General features: G+C 34.0%; 1 protein-coding gene across 3 annotated transcripts in view; it reads left to right on the plus strand.

Moving 5' to 3' along the window:
• The window catches only part of FOXN2 (forkhead box N2), a 55,937-nt gene that overhangs the window by 6,281 nt on the left and 24,375 nt on the right, over nucleotides 1-25,281 (plus strand). For all 3 annotated transcript variants that reach the window (XM_068564711.1, XM_068564709.1, XM_068564710.1), the window contains exon 2: nucleotides 24,231-24,781. In XM_068564711.1, the coding sequence (XP_068420812.1) occupies nucleotides 24,245-24,781 (537 nt within the window). In that variant the 5' untranslated portion in view covers nucleotides 24,231-24,244. The remainder of the gene's footprint in view (nucleotides 1-24,230; nucleotides 24,782-25,281) is intronic.

Below are 25,281 nucleotides of genomic sequence, written 5' to 3' on the forward strand. Positions count from 1 at the left end.
ATATTCTTTGTGCTGTGACCTGAAGTCTTTGAAAAATAGATATTTGCCAGGATGAGATACTTCTTTCCCAGGAAAAAGTAAGGAAGAATACAGGGTAAAGAGAGCAAACTAATATTTATAGAATGCCTATTCTGTGACATGAATGCCACTACTTTATTGTCATAGTGAATTAAGTAAGTGGTGTTATTCCCTGGGATGTAAGGGGGTTAAGTCATTTGTCAGAGATTGCATAAGAAAGTTGGTAGGTGATGGGTCTGCTTGACTTCAAAGCCTTATTAGTCTTTTACTTTTCTAGTACAGGATGCTGCTATTTTTATTCATTCATTTAAACATTTGCTTACTAATTGTTATGGTCTGCGGTAGAGCATAAAAGTGAATGTATTTTTGTTCTGCCTACAAGGATTTATATTCTAGTACAATATTTCTTAAATGTATCCTAGAGAATCAATATAGTAAATTGTGACCAACATCTCTTAAATACAGTCAAATAGAAAATTTCAGTGTGTTGTATGTGGTAAGGGTAAAAGTGCTATTTCATTTTGTTTCCATTACATATGTAAGTGTATCATGGATCTCTTATAAAAATATACTTCTTATTGTGGGATAGCATCAAAAGTTTGAAAACTACTGGTCTAGTGGCTGAGTTGGAAAGGTAAGCAAATAATTATGAATAATCAGAAATAGCAAGTAAGTTCTATAATAGGGCTCTAAATAGTATGCTAAGGAAGCATGATTGGAAAAAATTGTATAATTCAAGGAGGGTTCCTAGAGAGATGACTTTGAGTCTCTCTGAAACATGGGGTAGAGAGCCTAAAATACATCTAAAAGCATGAAGAAGTTAAAGAGCATTGTATACTCAGGAAGCTTGGGGTGGTGTGAAATAGGTGCAAACAGGAGCCAGATTTTTTATGGAAGTTGTAGGCCACTGTACTAAAGATTGTAGATTTTATTAGGCCCATGGTTTTTCTGTAGTCTCATGGCATTCTTTTGCTAAAGAACAGATACATTTGTATATTTGATTCTATCATACAACCTAGAAACAATTTTAGGCATAGAAAATTTGACCACATAACACATTACGTAGTATAAAATGGTGGGTATGAGCACAACTTTTGATAAAAACAATCACAACCAAAAAAAGATTAAGCCGTTTTGAGGCGACGATCAAATGTTCCTTTTCTACTTTTTCTTGCATTTTTGCTATTGCTAGCAGACTAATGGTAGCAGGTGCTAAAGTTTGAAGAAAACTTTATAAGAGAAAATTGTTCGTTTTTTTCCTTTGAATTGGAAGACAGCCATTATTCAATTTTGAGGACAGTAGGGACCCTCTATTGGAATATTAATATCAGACCCATTTCTGTAAGCCACAGTTTGCAGCCTTTACCTACAGTTGTGTTTTGTTTGGCCTGGAATATTTTAAAAAATTTTTTGGCATATTTGCCAACATTTAAATATTGGTACATTTCACACAAAAATCTAGAGTTCTTTTGTCCCTTGAAAAATTGAACATCGTGGCAGCATTGGTTTCATAGGTTGATTGGCTGAAGCTTATAAGCAGCTGCCCTCTTTTGGCAGTTTCCATCATTCTCTGTTGTCTTACAGCAGACCAGCTTCACTTGTTTGTTGCCTGCCTGGTTCTTGTAAGGCTTTTGAATTGCCTGCTGTGTACTGTTATTTTGTGAAGTGTTTTAAAAGGGGGATTTGGGGTCTTTGAAAGATCATTCTGCCAGTATTGTAGAAGATGGATTGGAGGAATATGAGATGCGTCTGGTTAGAATTTTAATGCAGGTGGGATGCCCTTTTCTTCTTCTGAACCCATATTACTTTGTACCTTTCTCAAAGCACTTACTATATATAGCTTCCTCTTATATGTGTTACATATCTCTTCAACTAAATTGTAAACACCTCATACATAACATGTGCTGAGTGAATGCTTGTTGAATTTAATTATATTTATTTTTAAGAACACCATGTTTGTCTCAAAGGTGAGTTTTCTTGGCAGTTTTAGAGTACCTCTTAACTGAAAAAATCTTTTACAAATTTTAAGTATTAGCTGCAATTTATTCTAAGAATGAGTAAATGTCAAACACTTTAAAACCATCTGTTACATGTGAAAAACAGAACAGGTAGGTTCTGTATAATAAGACGGTGGACTTTTAATTCATTGTCCTGTTTGCCAAACATCAGGATGAAACGCTGTGGGAAACTTGTCTCTTGGTTTGCCGTGTAATTTTTTTAAGTCATTTTGAAGATTATTCCAAGAGCTTTTTGTTACTGTGTTTTCTACTGATAGCTAGAAGTAGTTTTAAATTAATACCATTTATGGTTTTTTATTTTCTAAATTTTTTAAATGCTTTTTACTATAAAATAAAATGTAGATGCAGAAAACCACACAAGAAATGCGCAGCAGTGAATTATTCTAAGGCCAACCCTCGTGTAACCATCTTCCAGGTTAAGGAATAGAATTTTGCCAGCCACCTTAGAAGCCCTTTCGAGTGCCTCTTCCAAAACCTAACTCCCTTCCTTCAAAAACTAACCACTATTCTAACTTTTTTGAAAATCCCTTAAGTTTCTTTTTGGTTTTATTACCCAAGTATGTGTCCTTAGACAGTGTGGTTAGCCTGCTTGCGCCCTTCCTCTCTCCCTTCCTCTTTATTTCTTTCTGATTAAGTTTTCTTCCTTTTTACCCTTGTTTCTTTTAAGGCTTTATCTTATATGTTTATTTTTTCTCATATTCCTTTAACTTAAGTCTTCATTTCTGAAATGGTTTTTTTTTTCCTTTTATTTCAGATTCTTTCTTGAGCTCTGTCACTTTATTTCTGAGCTTTTCGGTTTTTTTTAATTTTTAAATTTTATTTATTTTTTTATACAGCAGGTTCTTATTAGTTATCTATTTTATACATATTAGTGTATACATGTCAATCCCAATCACCCAATTCATCACACCACCACCACCACCACCACCACCCCCACCCCGCCACTTTCCTGAGCTTTTCTAATTCTGATTTTTTTTTTCATGTCTTACATAATTTTTTTAAGCTCTTTTTGAAATAGAAGCTCATTTTTATCTCTCCTGTGAGCATCTCTTTCTGGCATGCTTTCATTGTAGGATATCATTTTATTCCCTGTTTTTTCTTTTATATCTTTATTTTATTTACTTATTTATTTTTACTGTGGTAAGAACATTTAACACGAGATCTACCCTCTTAAAATTTTAAGTGTACAATACAGTATTGTTAACTATAGGAAATGTGTTGTACAGCAGATCTCTAAAACATATTCACCTCGTGAAATGGAAACTTGTACCCATGGAACAACTCCCATTTCCCCCTCTGCCCTGCTTCTCTGAGTTTAACTATTTTTCTTTTTTTTTTTAATATTTATTTTATTTAGGCTGTGCTGGGTCTTAGCTGTAGCATGCGGGATCCTTGTTGCAACATGCAGGCTTCTTTAGTTGCGGCATGCGAACTTCTTAGTTGCGGCATGCGGGCTTCTTAGTTGAAGCATGAGAGCTCTTAGTTGCGGCATTCATGTGGGATCTAGTTCCCTGGCCAGGGATCGAACCCAGGCCCCCTGCATTGGGAGCGCGTGGTCTTATCCACTGGACCACCGGGGAAGTCCCGAGTTTAACTATTTTTCTGTTTCTCTTTCCTTATTGTAACTTTGTATGATATTCAACCCTCAACACTTTTCATCATTTCTTTATATGAAACTAGTTTTCTTGAACTTGTAAGAGGAGGCTTGGTTCCGATAGCTCTTTTAACTTCACAGTCCTCTGTTTTTTGTTTTTATCCATCGTTTAAAAAATGGTGGATGGCTTTCTGAGATTTTCTGGCTCTTTCTACTCTGGCACTTCTGTGTGGACCCTCTTTCCTTAATCTTGTTTTTCCCTATCCTGCTCAATTTTGTTTCTATTCCCAGTACTTCCTCTTAAGTCTAGGGTCTGTCTTGGAAGAGAGCCCCAAAGGTCAAGTTTTGAGAGCTCAAAGGGACTAGATTGTTCCATGCCTGTAGGCTTTACTGTAGACCCCTTGCACTTACCCACTTTTGGAATAGCTTCAGCTTCTGTTCACAAACTGTCTCTCAGTACTTTCCAGGGACTACCTTTTGGCTGTTTTGTGCTTCTTAAGTCCCTCAGACACCTCATTGCTTCCCTCTATTTTCTCTCACTTAGACACTGATAGAAAATAAGTCTGTGGGCTGTTGGTGGTTTGTTTACGTCCTTGTATTTTGAGGTTTGTGGGGAGACTTTGTTAAATAGTTTTATAGTAGTTATTACCCATGGGTTTGGGGTTTGCTCTATAGCTGCTCTGCCTGTTTTTATGTGAAGATTTGCAAGGAGTCAAAAATTTGCTGCCACGACAGCTGCCATCTTCCCAAAATCATCTTCCTGATAATTTTAATTCAGGGAGTGGTCGTGTCTTTTTTTCCTAAAATCTTGACAAAAAACTTTCATTTCTTCTGAAATTATTGCCACTTAATGCCGTCCACTGATTGTATATAGATGTCACAAAATTCTGAACCTGTTGTTTTGCCCTGATTATTTCTTCATAGTTAAGAGAGCCTTTAAGAATCTATTAAAGATCCTTTGGGAAATTGTGAAAGAGTCATGGGATTGTCTTTCTGTTGCACATATACAAGTGTTAGTGCTTTGACTTTTAATGCTTTAGCTTTTTCGAATATTCAAAAGCTAACCTACATTGTGTACACCTAGGACCATTCTTAAATTACGGAGAAAAAATTGGGTTTAGTAACAAGAATCAGATGCATGAAAGTAAATAATTGCAGTGTGAGACATACCCTTCTAGACATGGATTCTAGTACTGTGGGAACACAGAGTAGGAACTTTCCCCAATGAGTGGGATTGAGTAAGGTGGATTTTATAGTCATAATGGAGGCTTATTAATGGTGTGTCAGTACCTTTAACAACTCATTATCTCTGTTTTTTTCAAACTTTTCCTTTAGTAGTTCTTAATACACATGGATTAGCATTAGGCTTTCTTTAATTGCAACTTCAAAAGAACATGTTCTTCAGATGGAATTAAAATAATTGATGTTTAAAAGTTTCCTTTTGTGATAAAACTGTTTTCCAAATATTTCTTAACTAGCGAACTGAAATTTAGGAAGTGAAAAGATCAGAGCAGAATGGAACATAGTATCTAACATAATATTCTTTACTTGAAAGTTAATTGCTCAGAAAATATTTTTTTAATGAATATCATATTTCACCCTTCAACTTATTGTTCCATATAGTTTGATTAAAATGTCTCCTTTGTTTAATTGAAAAAAACTTATCATGCAGTATAATTTGAGTGTAATTTTACCTTTGTGTTTCTCCTCTAGTTGGCAGCAAGTTAGAGCCAGGTTGTACTTGCTTGCAGTATTCTGCTTAGGTGTGTTGAACCCATTGTTTCCTAGTCTCCTCTGGTTTTTTACTTAGTCTGGATTAAATACTTTATAATATAGAACTTTAGTGTTTATAAAGTGATTTCATGTTAATTGTTTCTTTTGAGCTGTTGACACAAATAACTACTGTAAAAAGAGGACATATAAATGCAATTGGAACATTGTGAGAGAGATTGAAAATCCCTCAGAGAAGTTCAGGTGGGAATTACATGGAGGAGTTGTCATTAAATGAGGACTTAAATATTAGGGTTTTGACTGATTGGTGGTAGGGAGGGTAGACAATCCTGATGTATAGAATAGTAGGAGCAAGCATATAGAGAAATGTACAGGAAGTATTTGAACAGGTTTGTCTAGTTTGGACTACATATGGAAGAGCATTAGGTTGAGGATGTATTGATAGATACTGAGTCGGATATATTGACGATAGTATGTAGCTTTTTTTGTTGTTGTTCTTATGAAGCAATCTAGGTAGGATGACAGCTAGTATACTAGTGAAGAGCATGAGCTCTGGAGTCACATTATTCCCTGAGCTTATATCCCAGTTGTGCCATGTCAAGATTTGTGATGTGGGCACACTATTTAATCTCTCTGCATCTGTTTCCACATAAAATGGACACTGATAATAGCAGTTGCCTGGTCGAGTTGTTACAAAGATTAAAAGAGTTAATACTAGTAAAACACCTGGTATCAATAAGCATTCAATGAATTTTTTTATGTAAGAAACTACTAGCTCTCATTTACATAAATTATGTGTACATAATTTATACACACACTCACACATGTTGGAAATGTACATACAAGTAGGAAAGGTAGGTCTTACCATGTATATATCTACAGGAAAGCTAGTAATATTTGAATTTCAGTTTTTAATAGCACTTAGATTATTGTAGAACAAAAGTTCAACCATCTCGTTTTATAGATATCACAGTTATGTAGTAGCAGAGCTGGAAGCAAGATCTGTCAGACAATAAATATTTGAGCAGTAAACAAAACAGACAACTGTTTTGTCTGCCATTATGGAGCTTTCAGTCAGTTAGGAAAGATGCGTATTGAGCCATCTCAGGTGTGCCAAATGCTATTAAAAAGTATAGGCAATTATGGAAGAAAAGAACTTGGGGCCCTCTGTAGTCTGGGATGTTAGAGAAAGTCTCTCTTAAGATTTTTAAGCTGAAATATGAATGGTAGTCATTAGCCAGAGCTAGGTGAAATGTACATTCAAGTAAGAATGAAATGAAGAGTATTTTAGGCAAAGATAGTAGCATTTGTAAAGACCCTGAGGGAGGAGAAAGCATGGCCTATTCAGACATCTCAAGTGGGGAGAACAAGGAAGAGTGGCAAAAGATAAGGCCAGAGATGTTAGACAGAGGCTAAGTTAGGCAGAGTCTCGTACACCATGTTAAGGCCTTTGGACTTCGACCTAAGGGTCCCTTTGATAGATTAAGCAAGAAAGGGACATTTTCAGTTTTGCATTTTATAAGATTATGCTATATTATAGAGAACAAATTAGGAGCATCAGGCATAGATGCAGGGGAACTAATTTAGGAAGATATTATCAGAGCCACTGTGTATGTTTGTGCAGAACACAAACCGTAGGGGGTACCATTCATGTAGACTACCATCGTAGTGGTCTAGATGAGAGATCATGTTGACCTGGACTATAGTTGTGACTGTGAAGTGGAGAAAGATGGGCAGATTTCAGGTTTAACGACTCCAAAATCTATCTCCAGACCAAACCTCTCTCCTGAACTTTAGATCACATATATCCCAAATGCCCACTCTACTTAAGTATCTCACAAGTATCTCAAACTCAACAGGTCAAAACAAAAAATACACACACACACACACACACACACACACACACATCACCACAAACGTTGATCTACCTCCAAGAAGAAAAACAGCCATATTCTCTTTCAGTATTCTCTATATAGTATTATCAAACGGAACTAACATCCACTCAGTTGCTGATTCTATCTACTAGTAGTGACAACTAGCTGTAAATAGCTGCAGTTGATATGGCTACTTAGAATTCAGGTTTTATATTCCATGTAAGTTTATTTAGAAACTTGAATGATTATTACAGTTAAGTATTACTACTTTCTAAAATGCTCTGGAGATAGTCTATTTAATAACATATGCTTTTAAAAAAATAAATTTATTTATTTATTTATTTTTGGCTGTGTTGGGTCTTCTTTGCTGCGGGTGGGCTTTCTCTAGTTACGGCGAGCAGGGACTTCTCTTGTTTCTGTGGCTTCTCTTGTTGCGGAGCACGGGCTGTAGGCGCACGGGCTTCAGTAGTTGTGGCGCATGGGCTCAGTAGTTGTGGCTTGCAGGCTCTAGAGTGCAGGCTCAGTAGTTGTGGCACACGGGCTTAGTTGCTCTGCGCCATGTGGGATCTTCCTAGACCAGGGCTCAAACCCATGTTCCCTGCATTGGCAGGCAGATTCTTAACCACTGTGCCACCAGGGAAATACCAATAATATATACCTTTAATAATTTTTAGCATAAATATATTTTACTTAAGTAAGTGTTCATATAGGGTTAGTTTAGTCCTATTTTAAGGAGGACTTAATTCTGTGTTAAGTTAATCATGCTTTTGTATTGTTTTTAGAATTACATATAAAATCAGTATATTAAGTCAACCAGTATACAGTCTTAAGTTTTAATCTTGGTTTCCAAATTTGATATGGGGGTTATTAGTAAAGTAAGATATCATTGTCTGCCTTTATTAAATTTATTTTAATCATGAATGTGCTTTTAAAAGATGCTTATTTTCAGTGGAACAATTCACTGTAGATTTACTGCATGGCTAATTATAGCTTATATTCAAGGCACTGAAAACCATATTACACATAAATAAATTTTGGTGATAAAGAATACCACCTGTTTGTATTCACATGCCAACCAAATTTATCTTTGTATTTCAGAACATTAGATCTGTTGATTTTCAGGTTTCTGTAACTTTGTTCCTTTCAAAATAACTTTTCAAGTACAGTTACAAGGCTATCAAAAAACCAAAGTGCTGGTTGGCTAACTGGTCACTATATGGTTTGTAGCACAGGTGACATTACTTCATAATGTCATAAGGATATACATAAGGATATTTCTCTCCATTTGTGGTTTGTTTGTTTTTCTGTACTGTCAGTTTTTTTCAGCCTTTAACACATTTTGGTTCAGATATGGCATTGATTGCAATCCCAAAGATTGAGAAGATGGGTTTTCTCAGGTAGATTTACTCTGAAAGCTAGTAGTGCTTTTTTTCTATCACTATGTTTAATAACATGTAAGGTAAACTAGTGCTATGTTTTAGATACTAATAGTTTACAAATTATTTTGTCATCAACTTTTTAAAAACATTTATTAGAAATAGCTATTTTTCTCGACAGAGAAAACAATTTTCACTCAATTTAGATCTCTTGTGGTACTATTTTTTGAAACCAGTATTTCTCTGTGTGAAAGGCAGGGTTATGTGCTAGGGATTCATTGTTAAAAAAAAAGAAGTATTTGGTCTTTATATGGAAAATATCATGTTTGTTTACTGGTTAGAAGCAATTTTTTTTTTTTTTAACTTATAAAGCTATTGCTTCATTTTAACTTCTCCAAGAAGCAAATGAACAACTGAGACTTTTTTGGGGGGTGGGGGGAGACAAGTGCTGTAACAATGTGTAGGGAAACTCTATATACTGTATACAAGTAGCACAAAATTGTTTAGGTAGACATGGCATTTGAACCATGGTTTACACAAGGTATTTGGGCAAGTTAACTTAGGAGAAAAGTGGATTCAGTGGAAGATTACCACAACAGATCCCACTCCCCTCCCCAATTTTAGTGTTTTCTGCTTTTAGCACGAGTTGGGGAAAGGTTTTTTTCCCTACTCAATTTTATTTCATTTTTTACCCCTATTTGACAAACTGTTTCTCTGTGAGACAAATCTTTGACCCTTTTGTATTCTGCGTCCTTCCCTCCCTTTCCCTTTCTTGACTGGAAAATGCAGCTGCACACATTTTTTGTTTAGAGACAATGGATCACATGCTGTGTCACCTATATCTATGACCAAGAGGCAGTTTTATCCCTAAGAGACCATAATGCTTCAGTTGTCCTGGCTACATGACATAATGTAGCATTATAATCAAACATACGTCTTTTTGCAGTAGTACTTTTGGGATTTGAATCTGCCCTCTAATCTCAATATTGGATTTTATGCGATGGACAGTATTTATAATAGAGAACCTTAAAACAAAGAATGTATTGTAGGAAAGGTTGTGAGTTCCTTTTATATGGCTTAATTTTCTTACCTGAGGGTTACCAAAGTTATCAGATAATTTGAGTTAATAGAGTATCTTTAAAGTTCTAGCATTAAATTTGTTACACAAAGCCTTGCAAATAGTATGTGCTCAATAAGTGTTACACTATTATTGCTACCAATGTGATAAATTAACAAGAAAATTGTTTTCCTTATTTAAAAATGAGGAACTCTTAAGATTTTGAAAATAATTAGTATCTGTAAACTGCTAAAATATTTTATGTTGAGCTTATTATAAGCTTATTATACTGCTGAATAAATCTAGGAAATATAGTACTGTGGCTTCCAGTCTTGAGTTATGGTACGTTTTATAATTAATTAATAAAAATGGTTTATTCCTAAGGAGGTGAAGGTGAGGAAAGGAGGGGGAAATTGAACGGAAATTCCTTTTATTATATAGTAAATCTTAATCAGAGACAAAGCTTAAATTACAGTAAAGAATTGAAGTAATTGCCAGGCAGTTCTGATAAAATTCACAAACATTTTGGATTTCTATGTATGCCTTAGCTCTGTAGTAGATTTTTTTTTCTTATGGAAAACATTGTTTAGTCATGTGAGCTAAGTGAATGACAGCCTGTTTCCCCTTGCGAGGGTTGTCTTAGCCTGTCAAATGGTTTTTTGTATTGGTTACTTTAAAGTGATTGGATGGGAAAGCCACAAATCTGAGAAGGTGCCTACTCTCTGGTTACTCTTTTGACACTGCTAAGATTGTTTAATTTACTGATGACATTAAGTTCTTGGTGAGAGGTAGAATAGCAAGTCAATAGAAATAAAGTTTCCAGATGTCTTAAGACCATGTAAAAAAGCATAATTAGAAATTGTAAATATATATAATTAAATACAACCAAATATCATACTCATTTGTCACATGCTTCAGGAATTTAGATGTTTAAAGTATTTATAATGAGACTGATTTTAAATAGGAAGCTAGACTAGTAGGGTGAAGATGGTGAGAAACAACTGTATCTGTAGGTCAGATGCTGCCATATAGTTCCAGATTAATCATCCCGTGCTTTAAGTATTCTTCGGGGCTTCTCAGTACGATTGCTCAAGAGCTGGTTTCAACTTCTTTCCAGTTCTAGTAGAACATAACAGATGGTATGCTTCCTTTTTAGTCCAGTGTAGTAAAATTTTTTTAGAAACAGCAAAATTGATTTTCCTCATTTATCCTTTCTGTGTAATGAGGACAGAAATATTCAATGATTGGCTCAAGGGTGCAGGGAAGAAATAAATTGGAATAAATTTCTTTTGGGATATCAAAAATTAACTATTATTTTATTTTGATGTCTTTTTTCAGTGCTATTTTTCATTTCCTAAAAGGAATTCTTAAATAATATTATGGATTAAATCTAAGTTTGTAACAATTAAAAAATTATCTTGCAAACAATAACTTACGGATTTAGGGTTCTAAGAACTATGATATAGGTAAGATAAAAAATTAAAGTTGAAAAATGTAACATGAAGAAATTCAGTAATATAATTTGAAAAGCACTTTTTACAAGTATTAAACACATTAGTAGAACTGAATTAATTGCAATTATTTCTTATTTGCTATGGATTTATATTATTAAGGTACACATTTAAAAACTTTTATGTTCATGAGAATTGCTGGACTGAGAGCCTGATTTTTTTGGGTTGTTAAATTTTATATACATGAGTCTATTTTTAAGGTACTGTAGATGTTATCCTGAAATTTATAGTATAAGTAATATAAGTAATATCTTAAAGAAATTATTTTGTATATTTTAACTTGGTAAGAATTATGTAGATTTATGATAGATTCTGAACTAGTCAGATACAAATAAATATAACTATATGTGTAGATATTTATATTCCTGTCCTGTTTTGTTTATAGCATTATATTTGCCACTGTATCTTTTTGTTATTGAGAATGTCATTACTAGTGAAAACTCAACATATTTTATTTCAGAGGTAATGTAGTTTTTTTTTTTATATATAAATTCTTTTGTTAGAATGTTAGCATTAGGCAGCTGTTAATAAAGGAACTTAAAATCTTTTGGGGCCATTAATAACAAAAAACTAAAAAAAGTTCAGAAAGTTTGTATGGTTTAAATGCTTTTAGATTATTAAACTAGAAAGATTTGAAGAAAGGATCTGTCATGTGGTATGATTGGTAAAAGACTGACATACATAAAGTTCATGGAAACAATAAGGAAGTGAAAGTCGCATCATAATGAAAATGATGAAACTGTTATTGCAGCACTCTTCTGAGAAGTCCTAATTTCTGCCTCACCAGAGGGTGTCATTGGTCGTAAAGGAGGCCCATCCTTAATACTAGAATTTTTTTTAAAATTTCTTCAAAACACAAAGTATAGTTACTGATTTTATACCCTAATTTTTTTGTATTCGAGAGATATAACATTTATAAATCTACTACGTTAGGAAGAAAACTAATAATAATTTAAAAATTAATAACAGTAATAATAATTACCATCTCTATAGCTAGTATTTATTGTGTACTTACTCTCTACCTTTGTTCTAAGTCCTTTATATTTATTCTCATTTAATTTGTACTAACAATCTTATGAAAGTAGGTACTGTTAGAATTCTTCGTTGATAGGTCTTATAGCCCGTTGAATGGCAGACCTGGGATTTGAAACCAGGCAATATCTCTTCACAGCTCATGCTCTTTAACCCTCTGCTTCACTGCCACCAGATGTGATTCTAATGTTAATAATAATGATCTAGATTGCACTTTTATGACTTTATAATATGAAATTGCCTTATCTTTCACAATTTTAACTTCAAATGTACTGCCTCCCCAACTTTCTGTTTAGTACCTTCTAGTATTACATATATATATTCCTTTCTCAAGGAAGAAGCCTTTCATTTTATAGTTGTACACTGTTTTACCATAGAATCTAACACCTATGACAACGGAGCCATGAGTGTAGTAGGAGTAAAAGGTTTCTTCTTGAAGCGTCTTAGAAAAGGACCAGGAGAGATTATTCTGAATAGTGTATCTCTTATACTTCGCTTTCTCTATCTTTTATCCACATTACCAGATGTAGAGATATTATAATCATAATCCAATATAGCTTATATGTTAGCTTTGGAATATATTTTAAATTCCTATATACATTTAGATATTTCTGACATTTTAGAATTCATAATATAATACATTTCCTGGTTATCAGGAGATTGCTTATTCTGTATCCTCAACTATTAAACTATAAGTAGACAAAAAGGGGTTCCTAAGTATTTGGGGAAAAAAATTACAAAGTTGATGCATTAAATTCATGCACCTTAAGGTGAACTCTTTACCATTATCAGATCTTACATGAAATTCTAATGAAATTTATCTGGCTTTCCAGTCTATAGCAGATAATGCTTCTATAATTGTATTTCCATGTTTTAGAAATCCAGAATGCTCCGAAAGCCAAAAGTTTTCTCTTAACCCATGTAATGTGTTAAAACATGATCTGAACTGATATAAGACTATTGATGGTCTTTATTTACTCCCTTCTTACTGTGAATATCCATTTTTCTGCAGAAACATTAACATTTTTATTATGGGGTCCTGCCTCAGACCTCACTGACACATTGTATAACATATCACGTGTGCATTGTAGTCCCTTTCTAACATCCAAAATATTCTGAATTCTGAAATATATCTGCCCTCAAGGATTTTAAGTAAGGGATCATATACCGTATAATCAGGTACAGTGACTACAGTACAACTGAGGACTAGGATATAGAACTAGGAAGATTAATCCAGTAACTCAAGCATAGCAAATGTGAGACCTTTGAGTGTGAAGCAGTATTTGTAACTGGAATAATATATGGATCCCTTTTAAAGAAAATAATTATATATCCCATTTGTAGAATCACTGACTTTAGTTTCTGAAGTAAGTTTAATTTTAAGTCTTTCTTTTTTTTCTTTATATTGTTATTGAAATGAAAACACAAAATGAAAATTTGCAAAACTTGTGGCCCCCAGAGTTTATCCATGGCACACACTTATTGAGAAACACTGAGAAAGTGGCAAATAGTCCTATATACTTGAGCAATCCCTATAAGTATTATTCTTTACCAAATCTTTGTTTATAATAGCCTGAATCATAGTTAAGGGGTTAAAATACCTTTCCTATATTTAAAGTATGATTTTTTAAAGAGATAAGAAGTACCCTCTTGAAAAAAAAAATGTACACACAATTTTTGATTACCACCTTTCACCTCCAAGGAAATGTCTTCTACCTACTGCCAGTTGGGAATCACTGTCATAACAAGCAACTCTTAGTGATAGGAGTAAGTGAAATTCCTCAAGTGTGTGGAGGCAGAAGAAACTTAAGAACCAGTGCTCTAAAATACGGGATAATGTACGTTAGAGAAGAACCAGTGCTCTAAAATATGGGATAATGTACGTTAGAGATAATTGCCATCAGAAACTAATGTAAACATCCGTTTCCAGCAGCATGGGGAACTAAGTACCTGGACTAGCCTTTCTGCTGAAAACAATCTAAAATGCTGGACAAAATGCATCAGTGCTCTGGCACAAAAGTAAAGAATATTTAGACTGAACACTAATTGGAAACCCAGTGAAGTAAGCCAGTACTGAAGCTGGCTATTGCCTTGAGGGTATTTACCAAATCAAGTGAGCTTCTGTTTTCCTGGCCTTTAGGGGGCTCAGGGATCAGGAAGCAAAGCCCAGACCCACCAAAGTAAAACATTTAGCAGTCTTCTCCAGTAATAGCCCTTTTCCATAGGGGTATGTACCTTCTAGGTGTAAGAGTGATCTAGAAATTCTTTCTCAACAAAGAAAATTATCTTACTATAATATTGCTGCTAACAGGAAAAATAAAAAATCTCTACTGAAAATTTGTTACCACAAACCAGCCCTCACACTGGTTTGCAGCCTGAATTCACATTAGACCTCAAGCTAAGAATTTTATTTTATTTTTTGTTTGTTTTGTTTTAATATTTATTTATTTATTTTTGGCCGCTTTGGGTCTTAGTTGTAGCATGGGGGATCCTTCGTTGCAGTGAGTAGGCTTCTCTCTAATTGTGGCACGTGGGTTCCAGAGCATGTGGACTCTGTAGTTGCAGCACACAGGCTCTCCAGTTGTGGCACACAGGCTTAGTTGGCCCACGGTATATGGGATCTTAGTTCCCTGACCAGGGATTGAACCCGCATCCCCTGCATTGGAAGGCAGATTCTTAACCACTGGACCACCAGCGAAGTCCCCTCTGCCCTATTCTTTTGTCTCTTTGCTTTTCTTACCTTTTCCTCACCTTCTATACTTTCCATTTGAATTCTGTTCTAAGAATTTTAAATGATCTTGGATTGTTACTACTCCCAGGGGCCTGACAGAAGCCGCACAAATCATCATTGTCAAAGAATTCCTGTTGGTAAAGTTATAATGAAAATGAGTTGCTTAAAATAAAAATTTACAAGCCATCTAAGGAAACAGGGCACAATATAAGAGAATCAGTAGAATCAGACCTACAAATGGTTCACATCTTGGAATTATCAGATGTAAAATATAAAATAATTATATTTAATATGTTCAATGAAAGCTTACAAATGAGGAAAAGAGCAAACAAACATTTTGTAGAAGAATCAGAAGTTCTAGATATGAAAATATACAGTAACTGAAATTAGAATTCAAGGAATAGGTAAAAGCAAATAGATCCCATTGAAGAAAAAATCATACAATAAAAGATAACCCCCGGGACTTCCCTGGTGACGCAGTGGTTAAGAATACACCTGCCAATGCAGGGGACATGGGTTTGAGCCCTGGTCTGGGAAGATCCCACATGCTGCAGGGCAACTAAGCTCATGCACCACAACTGGTGAGCCTGCACTCTAGAGCCCGCGAGCCACAGCTACTGAAGCCCGCGTGCCTAGAGCCTGTGTTCCACAACAAGAGAAGCCACTGCAATGAGAAGCCTGTGCACCGCAACGAAGAGTAGCCCCTGCTCGCAGCAACGAGGACCCAACGCAGCCAAAAATAAATAAAATAAATAAACAAACAAATATAAATAAATAAATTTAAATAAACAAACAAATAAATAAATATTCCGATTACATCATTTAAAAAAAAAGATAAACCTGAAGAAATCCAGAATGCAGTACAGAGAGACAATAAAGTGGAAAATATAAAAGAGGTTAATAAAGGGGAAATTTTTAAGAGAAAACAAAACACTTTCAGAGGATTATCAGGTTTCAATAACAATAATGGAAATAGAGACTATGAAATGATATACTAAGTGAAAATAAATCTAGAAGCTGTGACCTACTCTAGTTCAACCCAGAATTCTATAGCTAGCAAAAAATAACTTTCAAGAACAAGGGCAAAATAAAGACATGCTCAGAGAAATGTGAAAGTTCACTAGCAGACCGCTTTTTTTTTTTCTAACTGAAGTATAGTTGATTTACAGTGTTGTGTTAATTTCTACTTTTTAGCAAAGTGATTCAGTTACATGTATTCTTCATATTCTTTTCCATTATGGTTTATCACAGGATATTGAATATAGTTCCCTGTGCTATATAGTAGGACCTTGTTGTTTATCCATTCTATATATAATACTTTGCATCTGCTAACCCCAAACTCCCACTCCATCACTCCCCCATCCCCCTAGCAGGCCATTTTAAGTAGAAGGAAAATGGTCATTGAAAGTCTGAGATTCAAAAAGGAATGATGATCAAAGACAGTGATAAGTGTATGTTAATAAAGTGTAAGTTAATTTTTTTAAAACTGTATAAACAATAATAATAGTGTCTTATGGGGTTAAAAGAAAAGAAAAAGCTGAAACTGAAATAGCAGTTGTTTTAGTTATTTACTAATTGTCAGTTTATTTTATAAACTGGGGGGAGGTGATTGGAGCTAGTATCCAAAAGATCTTTTTATTACTCAGGAGAAGATTAAAAGTAACTTTGGATTTTGATGAGTATGTGTGATAAAAATGTTATGGTAACACTTTAGTAATAGAAATAAATATATAACTTCCAAACTAGTAGATGATAAAAAATGGAACCAGAAAAATACAATCCCAAAGGAGGCAAGAAAAGAGAGAAAGACACAGTGTGGAACAACAAATAAGATGATAGAAGTAAATCCAAATATACCTATGCCTTATATTTTAAAATGTTCAGCTATATGGGGTTTAGTCCAGACTACAAAGAAACAAAAGGAAAACATGTTGTAAGTAAAATGATGGGAAAAGATATACCAGGCAAATGTTAATGGAATGAAAGCTGCGATATCATTTGAAATAGATTTTAAGACAAGTAGAATTACTAGAGATAAAAAAGAATTGATACATAATGGTAAATGTTTCATTTCGCCACGAATGTTTAGAAGTTTTAATTGTATGCAACTAATAACCAAAACCACAAATAAAGCAAAAATTAATAGAACTACCAGGAAAAATTGATAAATTTCACCAGTATAGTGGGAGATTGTAATGTATCTTCCTCATTAATTGGTAAAGAGAGCAGACCAAAAAAACAAAAAAATCAGGAATATAGAAAACTTAATGTAACTAACAAGCGTGATCCAACGGACATAATATTGCATCCAGTCACTGTGGAAACATGTGCTGAATCATCATGAAAATCTACCACATACTGGACCATCTAGTAAGTTTCAACAGATTTCAAAGGATTAGTATCCTATAGATCAATTCATTTAAGTTAGAAATCAGTAAGAAGAAAAATCACATGGAAATTAAGATATATTCTTCTAAATAACTCGTATGAAAGAAGAAATGTTAATGGAGCTTGGACTGCCCTTTGTCTGGGAGATGTTAGGTCATCCCTCAATTTTGTTTGTGGCAAACACAACCCTGAGAAATGGCCCACATAAAGGCCTTTCAGTCTTGGCATACCTGGTGAGAATGTTATAGATGCTAAGGACCAATGATGAATTGGTTCTCCCAGCAGGAAAGAGAAAATTTTTAACAAATAATGCTGGAACAGTTGTGTATCCATATGTAAAAAAATGAAATTGAGTAAAAAAGACATGCATAACTTTTTTCTGAATTGAAGACCTAATGTGAAAGGTAAAAACTATAATACATTTAGAAGACAGTATGGGATAAAAGCTCTATGAATTTGGTGTACAGAAGGAATTCTTTTTTTAATAAATTTTATTTATTTATTTTTGGCTGTGTTGGGTCTTCGTTGCTGCACGTGGCCTTTCTCTAGTTGCGGTGAGCAGGGGCTACTATTCGTTGCAGTGTGCGGGCTTCTCATTGCGGTGGCTTCTCTTGTTGTGGAGCATGGGCTCTAGGCATGCAGGCTTCAGTAGTTGTGGCACGCGGGCTCAGTAGTTACGGCTCGTGGGCTCTAGAGCGCAGGCTCAGTAGTTGTGGTGCACGGGCTTAGTTGCTCCGTGGCATGTGGGATCTTCCCGGACCAGGGCTCGAACCCGTGTCCCCTGCACTGGCAGGCGGATTCTTAACCACTGCGCCACCAGGGAAGTCCCCAGAAGGAATTCTTAAATGAGAAACAAACTATGGTAACCATAAAGAAAAGGGTTAATCCACCCTATTAAAGTTAAGAACTTTTTCATTAATAGGCAACTAATAAAAAGACAAGCCACCTAAATAGGGAAAGATATTTGCATCACATATAAGGATTGGTATCCAAACAATACAAATGACTTCAATAGACACTTAATAGAAGAGGGAATCTAAATGGCAAATATATATATATATATGTTTGCCATATATATATACTTGACTTTTAGGTTTCTTTTGTATATGAAGAGGTATTCAACCCCATTACTTATATGGGAGATGCAAATTAAACCACAAGGAGTTACAATTTCATAGTCATCAGGTTGGCAAAAAAAATTTTTTTGATGAGTACATGGAGCAAACAAAATACACATACATTCCTGGTAGCAATTTGTCATTATCAGTTAAAATTGAAGAAAAGAATACTCTGTGACCCAATAAGTCCACTCCTTCACATATATTCTGCTTCTAGAATTTCAGAAAACTTATTTACAGTTGTGTTCCAAGGGATATGAACAAGGATGTCCATAACAATACTACTTGTAATAGCCCCAAACATAAACATAAATAAATGTTCTTAAGAGTATAATAAATTGTGGTATGTTCATAAAGTAGAATATAAGTCATCTGTAAAAATGAATGAATTACTGCTGCAATAATGTTAATGAATTTGGTGGGGGGAAAAACAAGTTTCAGTACAACTCAATTTTACATGATGTGTGAAAAGCTTAGAGGGCTAAATAATATAATATTTAAGGATTCTAACTATAAAGGAAAAATTTGTTTGCTTAATCTTTGATACAATCAATTAAAAATGTGGATAAATTAAGTCATAAAATTTATGTGGTTTTAACCAACATTTTGTGTTTAGGAGGTTCCTTAGTTATTTCAGGTAAAAAAAGCTATCACTGTGACACCTCTAATACCTTGTAATTTGGCACCTTGTACCTTAGATGACACTGAAAATTCTCTGCCTTAGTTTACCTTCTCTTACTTAATCTCTGTCAAGCATTTCCTCTCAGACCAGTGTTAATACAAACCTAAGCAAAAGTGCTCTCCTCTAACCTTTTGAGAAGTGATCTGAGAATTCCAATATGGAATCTTATTATATTTTTCTTGCCCTGGAGTTGAGTGTCATTGTAGCATTGAACATAATATGCAGGCATGCAGTTCTCTGTTAGACAGCTTTGGAGATGCATGAGCTGCATAGCTGTGGGAAAAAATGGTGCATTTTAATCCTGAACTGTCTTCTCAAGATGCTGCCATGGCCGTCATACAGTGAAGCTCTAGACAGGGGCTCCAGAGTGATTGTACTGGGTTTATTTGAACTCTCCACTTTGAAAATTCTCCTTGTGAGAGGAAATTCTGTCCTTTCCTGAAATGTAGATTTGGAGTCTTAACACAAATGTGTACTTTGCTAAATCATCTTGTACATTTACATGCCTTTTTTTTGTAGCAATGTCTTGGTTTTGGAAATCTATTTGTAGTGGATATGTTCATTATTTGGGTTATGTTATTTATACACCTAAGAAATTAGGATACATTTTCATATTCCACATTTTATCTTCTAGGCCTTAAGTGCCTATTTTGAGTGACATTTATTATGTGTAACGGTTATATTTGGTTGAAGTATTGTTCTTAAAAGATTACTAAAAGGAAATGTTATCAATACATCAGTAGCCCAGATTTCCTTTTATTTCTTTACTTATTTTGCTTTATGAAGCAAACTTCCATGCACATTATTAATTATCTGCTATTGAATGCTTTCAGTTCATTTTAAGAAGTAGTTTCATAAAAATTTAAAACAAAGTTTTCTTGATTTTGGTGTAAAATACACAGACCTTTCTGTTGTAATGTTACATATTATGTATTTCTGAAAACACTGAAATTGTGCACAGCTGATGGGTCGCACCCAAAACATGCAGAGCTTTGTAATCAGAACACTAATAAAAATAAATCTTAATAAGAATACTAGAATATTTTAAAAGATATATTAACTCAGTTACATATAAAGAAATACTACAGTCGACTTAAGGTTAAAAAAAAAAGAGATGAAGGTAGCCTGGTGGAAGGGTGTGCAAGGAGGGGTTGAAGCTACAGGGTTATGGAGGCCAGAGTAAAATGCATAAAGATTTGCAGAGAAGAGTTCATTAAGTATTTTCAAGACAATGCGTGTGACCAGGCTGTGCCAAGAGGAAGAACATGGGTTGAATGAGAATTGTGTACAGTACTGTATTTTCAGCAGCTTGCTGCTTTCCACTGTGTTAGCTTGTTTGGGGTTCAGCTCTTATTATTTAGTAGTGCAAAGACATAGGCTGGGAAAAATCATGTACAGACCAGTGTGACTTTCACATTGTACTAAAATCTTTCCCCTACTTACCAGTGAACTAATTTGTGTTACAGAAAAGCTTAATAACAAAATAAACTGTACTAAGAATGAGAGGTGGCTTCTGTTTTTGATTAGAGGTCTTTGATCAGTCTGTGACCTTTCTGTGATTTTGTTTCTTGTGAAATGGAAATACTACAACTAAAAAATAGTCTAACACAGTCTTTTCCCCCTTGAGTATATTGTTTTAACTTTAAACTATAAAAATAATAAACACCTTAAAGAAAAACCAGAAAATATAACAAAGAAAAAAATTACCAAGTTACTAATATAAGGCACTGTTAGCTTTTTGTATATTTTCTACTTTTTCACCAGTTTTTAATAAGCTTTTTTGTTTACTTCACAATCTTCAAGACAGTCATTTTTAACGACTACTAAATATTAAATAGATGTGCTTTTACTTAGCTATTTCTCTATAATAAAATATGTAAGCTATTTATAGTTTTACTATTATCGTTCATAATTCTTGGATGAACAGGTGTGTGTGTGTGTGTGTGTGTGTGTAAAAGAGAGAAAAAGGAGAGAGGGAGAGAATCTTTTCCCCTACATAGGATTATTTCACTGAATTATTGGGTCAAAGAATATGACATTTTTAATGATTCTTGGTGCATGTTGCCAGCTTGCTTTCCAAAAGGGCCCTAGGTCCTTGCCCAAAATTGTGTATTATATATTTTTTAAACTGTTGATAATGGGCAACAATAGATACTATTATTTGTATTACTAGTATCTGTGCTTATCAGACACTATGCTAAGTACATTATAGTATTTAATGTCACATTTTTGTTTTGGTTTGCATTTCTTTAATCATCAATGAAGTTGAATATTTTCTAATATATTTGTTTGCTATTTATATACTTATTTGTAAGAAAAGATCATTTGCCTATTTATTATGGTGGACTTAGTGTTCTAAGTGGACGGTGTTCTAAAGTATTCTACAAGAATAGTTTAGAAACAGCTTTTTTTCTTTCGCTGAAAATACAGTAACCATTAAAACCTTACTAAGAAAATGTCAGCCTTTCATCGTCAGTATTTGATTTTTTTAACTTTGCTTGGCTATACACTTTGTGTAATCATTGGCACATTTGCTGCCATAGTATTGTCTTACATCTGAAAGTAATGGGATTTTATTCTAAACTTGTAATTCAGAGGAATAGTATATTTGCAACCATTTGAATTAGTTTCTGATGAGACTGTCTGTCAACAGTATCTGTTTTAAGTAGTATTGCTAAAAATATATGTTCCTTAAGAAATAGAGTGTATTCTAAATGGACAAAAAAGCTTGAATCTTGAATTCAGCCTGGCTTGTAATTTTGGCTCCACTTTTTATTAGCTTTAGAATGGTAGGCAAATTACTTACTGTACTTCCATTTCCTCATTCATAACAGTGATTTCAGTTTTCCAGTTGTTACTAGTGAGGATGTTTCCTAGCATTAATGATTCATTTCTAAAATAAAATAGCTCTTAAAAGTAGGTAGCACAGCACTTGGTATTTGTTAATTATAAGTTCATTTCAGTTTGAAATAATTATAATTTGAGTCCCTGCTCATGCCCAACATTTTGTTATGATGTATTAGGAATACAAAAGTAAAAGACTCTTACCTCTTAAGGGATTCACAGTCAAGAAAGGACCATACATAGAACTAAGTAGTAGTGTAAGTAGAGATGATGCATTTTAAAGCCCATAACATAGTGCCTGTAATATAATAAAATCTCAGTAAATGTTAGCCACTGCTATTTGGTTACGCTCTAATTTCTATATGTAATTGAAGATAAATGAATATAGGTGAAAAGGCAGAAGTGGACCATTAGAAATTAGTTATTCCTCTTTGAACACTGAGTGCTGAGAGTGTTTTCTGTTTGTTTGTTTTTTGTTGTTTAAAGGAAGCAAGACTTTCTTTAACCAATGAATTCTCATCCACTACATTTAAAAAATTCTCTATGGGCAGAGAGACTATGATGGAATAAATGAATAAGTTGGTCAGTTACATAGGACAGAATATCATCTCTGAAATATGTTGTGTACACATATGTGCACATGTGCATATGTTTATGTGTGGTTTTCTTAATTGATTAGAAACCAAATTTATTGTAATTTGAACTTTTCCTTTTCACAGTGTCTTAGCATGTCAAGTTATAGGTATAGGTGAGAGAGATAGGAACTGGATAGGGAGAGAACAGTGAAAAGATTTTAAATGGATAGGATTGGGTCATTGGTATTCATAGGTGATATGTATACATATACTGTTACCAGGATAATATAGTGGCTAGAGTTTTGTCTCTGAGGTTAGTCTGACTGGGCTTAAGTTCTGGTGCTTCCAGTTACCAACCAGGCAGTCTCAAACAGGATGCTTAACCTCTCTGCATCACTTTCCCAAGCAAGAGACTATTGGGTTAATAGTAGTGCCTACTTTATAGGGTTTAATTGATAGTTAATTGAGATACAGTATGTAGTATTTAGTACAATGGCTTACTCCCAAAATATTAACTGATGGATGCTATTGATAATTGTGTGTTCTGAGACTACATCTAATAGCTAACAGAATCCAGACAGACTGTTCTGCATCCAAAATTGACCAGTTTTCAAAATTCTTAGAGTAACCTGCCAGCTATGTTTTAAATAAAATAAAATCCTGGGGGCACTTCTGTTATTTCACTTATGTAAGCATAAGAAGTTTGAATAGAATAATAGAAGATATAGAGGGCTTTTCACAGAATTCGGAAATGGAGGAAATGAGGTACCTTGAGGAACCATTGAAAATGAATTAAATGGCACATTAGTTCTGTCACTTTCCTTTTTGGTCAGTTATTCTCCCATAATAAGATTTTGAATTGAAGTACATTTCAAAAGCAAAACAAAAGTCATTGAGAAAATGGAAATAAAAAAGGATAGTTTAGAAACAGCTTTTTTTCTCCCCTTGAAAATACAATGACGGTTCAGACTTTACTAAGAGAATGTCAACCTGTCACTGTGAGTACTTGATGAGATAATATAGAAGGAAGAGTTAAAAATACTGGAATTTACAAATAAATAATAAATTTACAGTAAATATAATTTTGCTAGTAATGAATTTAGTGATTAAGGAATGTTATATTTTTAGTATGATATACTATAAAAATATTAGAAATTATTTATAGTAAGTATTTCAGATTTGAGGAAAGGGTTTATTTGGAATTATTATTTGAGCTTTATTTTAAATTTGGTTATTGTTTGTATTGAGCCATATGTATGACTGTTAATTACAGTGAAGTCATAGATCCATAAGATGAATAGATTATAGAGTTTTATAATTCAAAGAAACAATCTGTTCATTTCTAGTAACAGCAAACATTACTTATTAGGCAGTTACTATGGCCTAGGGACTTTAATAAGTATTCAAAATCCATTATTTAATTTTGTTAATATCACCTGTACATATTGTGCTATAGTGCTGCATTTTATTTGCAGTCATTTCAAATAACATGAAATAAGTTCTGTTCCTTGTATAGTAACCTTTAGCATCTTTGTTATACAAATATTGTGCTTAAATATTGTGTGGGATATTGATTGCAAAATTTCTCTGATTTGGGGATGTTTAAATATGTATTTCCTTCTTCCATGAGTTTACGAATCTTAAGTATTACATTGATTGATAATTGTTTCTTTTGTTGCAGAACTGTAAGAGTAAATGGGTCCAATAATTGGAATGACTCCAGAAAAGAGAGCTGAAACTCCAGGAGCTGAAAAGGTTGCAGGATTAAGCCAGATTTACAAAATGGGAAGCTTGCCTGAAGCTGTTGATGCTGCCAGGCCAAAGGCCACTCTAGTGAACAGTGAGTCAGCAGATGATGAACTCACAAACTTGAACTGGCTTCACGAAAGTACTAATCTCCTAACAAACTTCAGCTTTGGAAGTGAGGGTCTTCCAATTGTTAGTCCATTGTATGACATAGAGGGAGATGATGTGCCATCCTTGGGACCGTCGTGCTATCAGAACCCAGAAAAAAAATCAGCAACTTCAAAACCCCCATACTCCTTTAGTCTTCTCATTTATATGGCTATTGAACACTCTCCAAATAAATGTTTGCCTGTGAAAGAAATTTATAGCTGGATACTGAACCGCTTCCCATATTTTGCAACCGCACCAACAGGCTGGAAGAATTCTGTTCGACATAATCTGTCCCTGAATAAATGTTTTCAGAAAGTGGAAAGAAGCCATGGCAAGGTCAGTGTTTATGAACATTGCTATATTTAGGGAGGTGGGGGAGAATTAACATGGAGATCTTAACATATGAGGAAATCAAAGGAAGACAAAAAATAGTCAATCAGATTACTTCAGCTTGAGGTTAATTATATTCACCATTTGCTTTCATTTGAGAAGTTTTAAAATTTCTTCAGTATTGATATAAACCTAGCAGAATTATTTTCAGTCTACTATAGGTACATAAATTAGGGTTTATTTATTATTCTCTTTTTTTTTAAACTTTTAAAAATTGAAGTATAGTTCATTTGCAATGTTGTGTTAGTTTCGGGTGTACAGCAAAGTGATTCAGTTATAATTAGTTTTTTTAATGTTCTAACTTTCTATTCTTAGTTTCTGTAATGTTCTTGTCACTATATTTATTTATTATTCTTATTTATTCAACGTGACCATCTCTGCCTTATAATTGGAGTGTGGATCATTTACATTAATGTAATTGATACGGTTGGATTTAAATCTGTCAT

The sequence above is a fragment of the Eschrichtius robustus genome, chromosome 15 (genome assembly GCF_028021215.1).
Source record: "Eschrichtius robustus isolate mEscRob2 chromosome 15, mEscRob2.pri, whole genome shotgun sequence".
In the NCBI taxonomy this organism is placed as follows: domain Eukaryota; kingdom Metazoa; phylum Chordata; class Mammalia; order Artiodactyla; family Eschrichtiidae; genus Eschrichtius; species Eschrichtius robustus.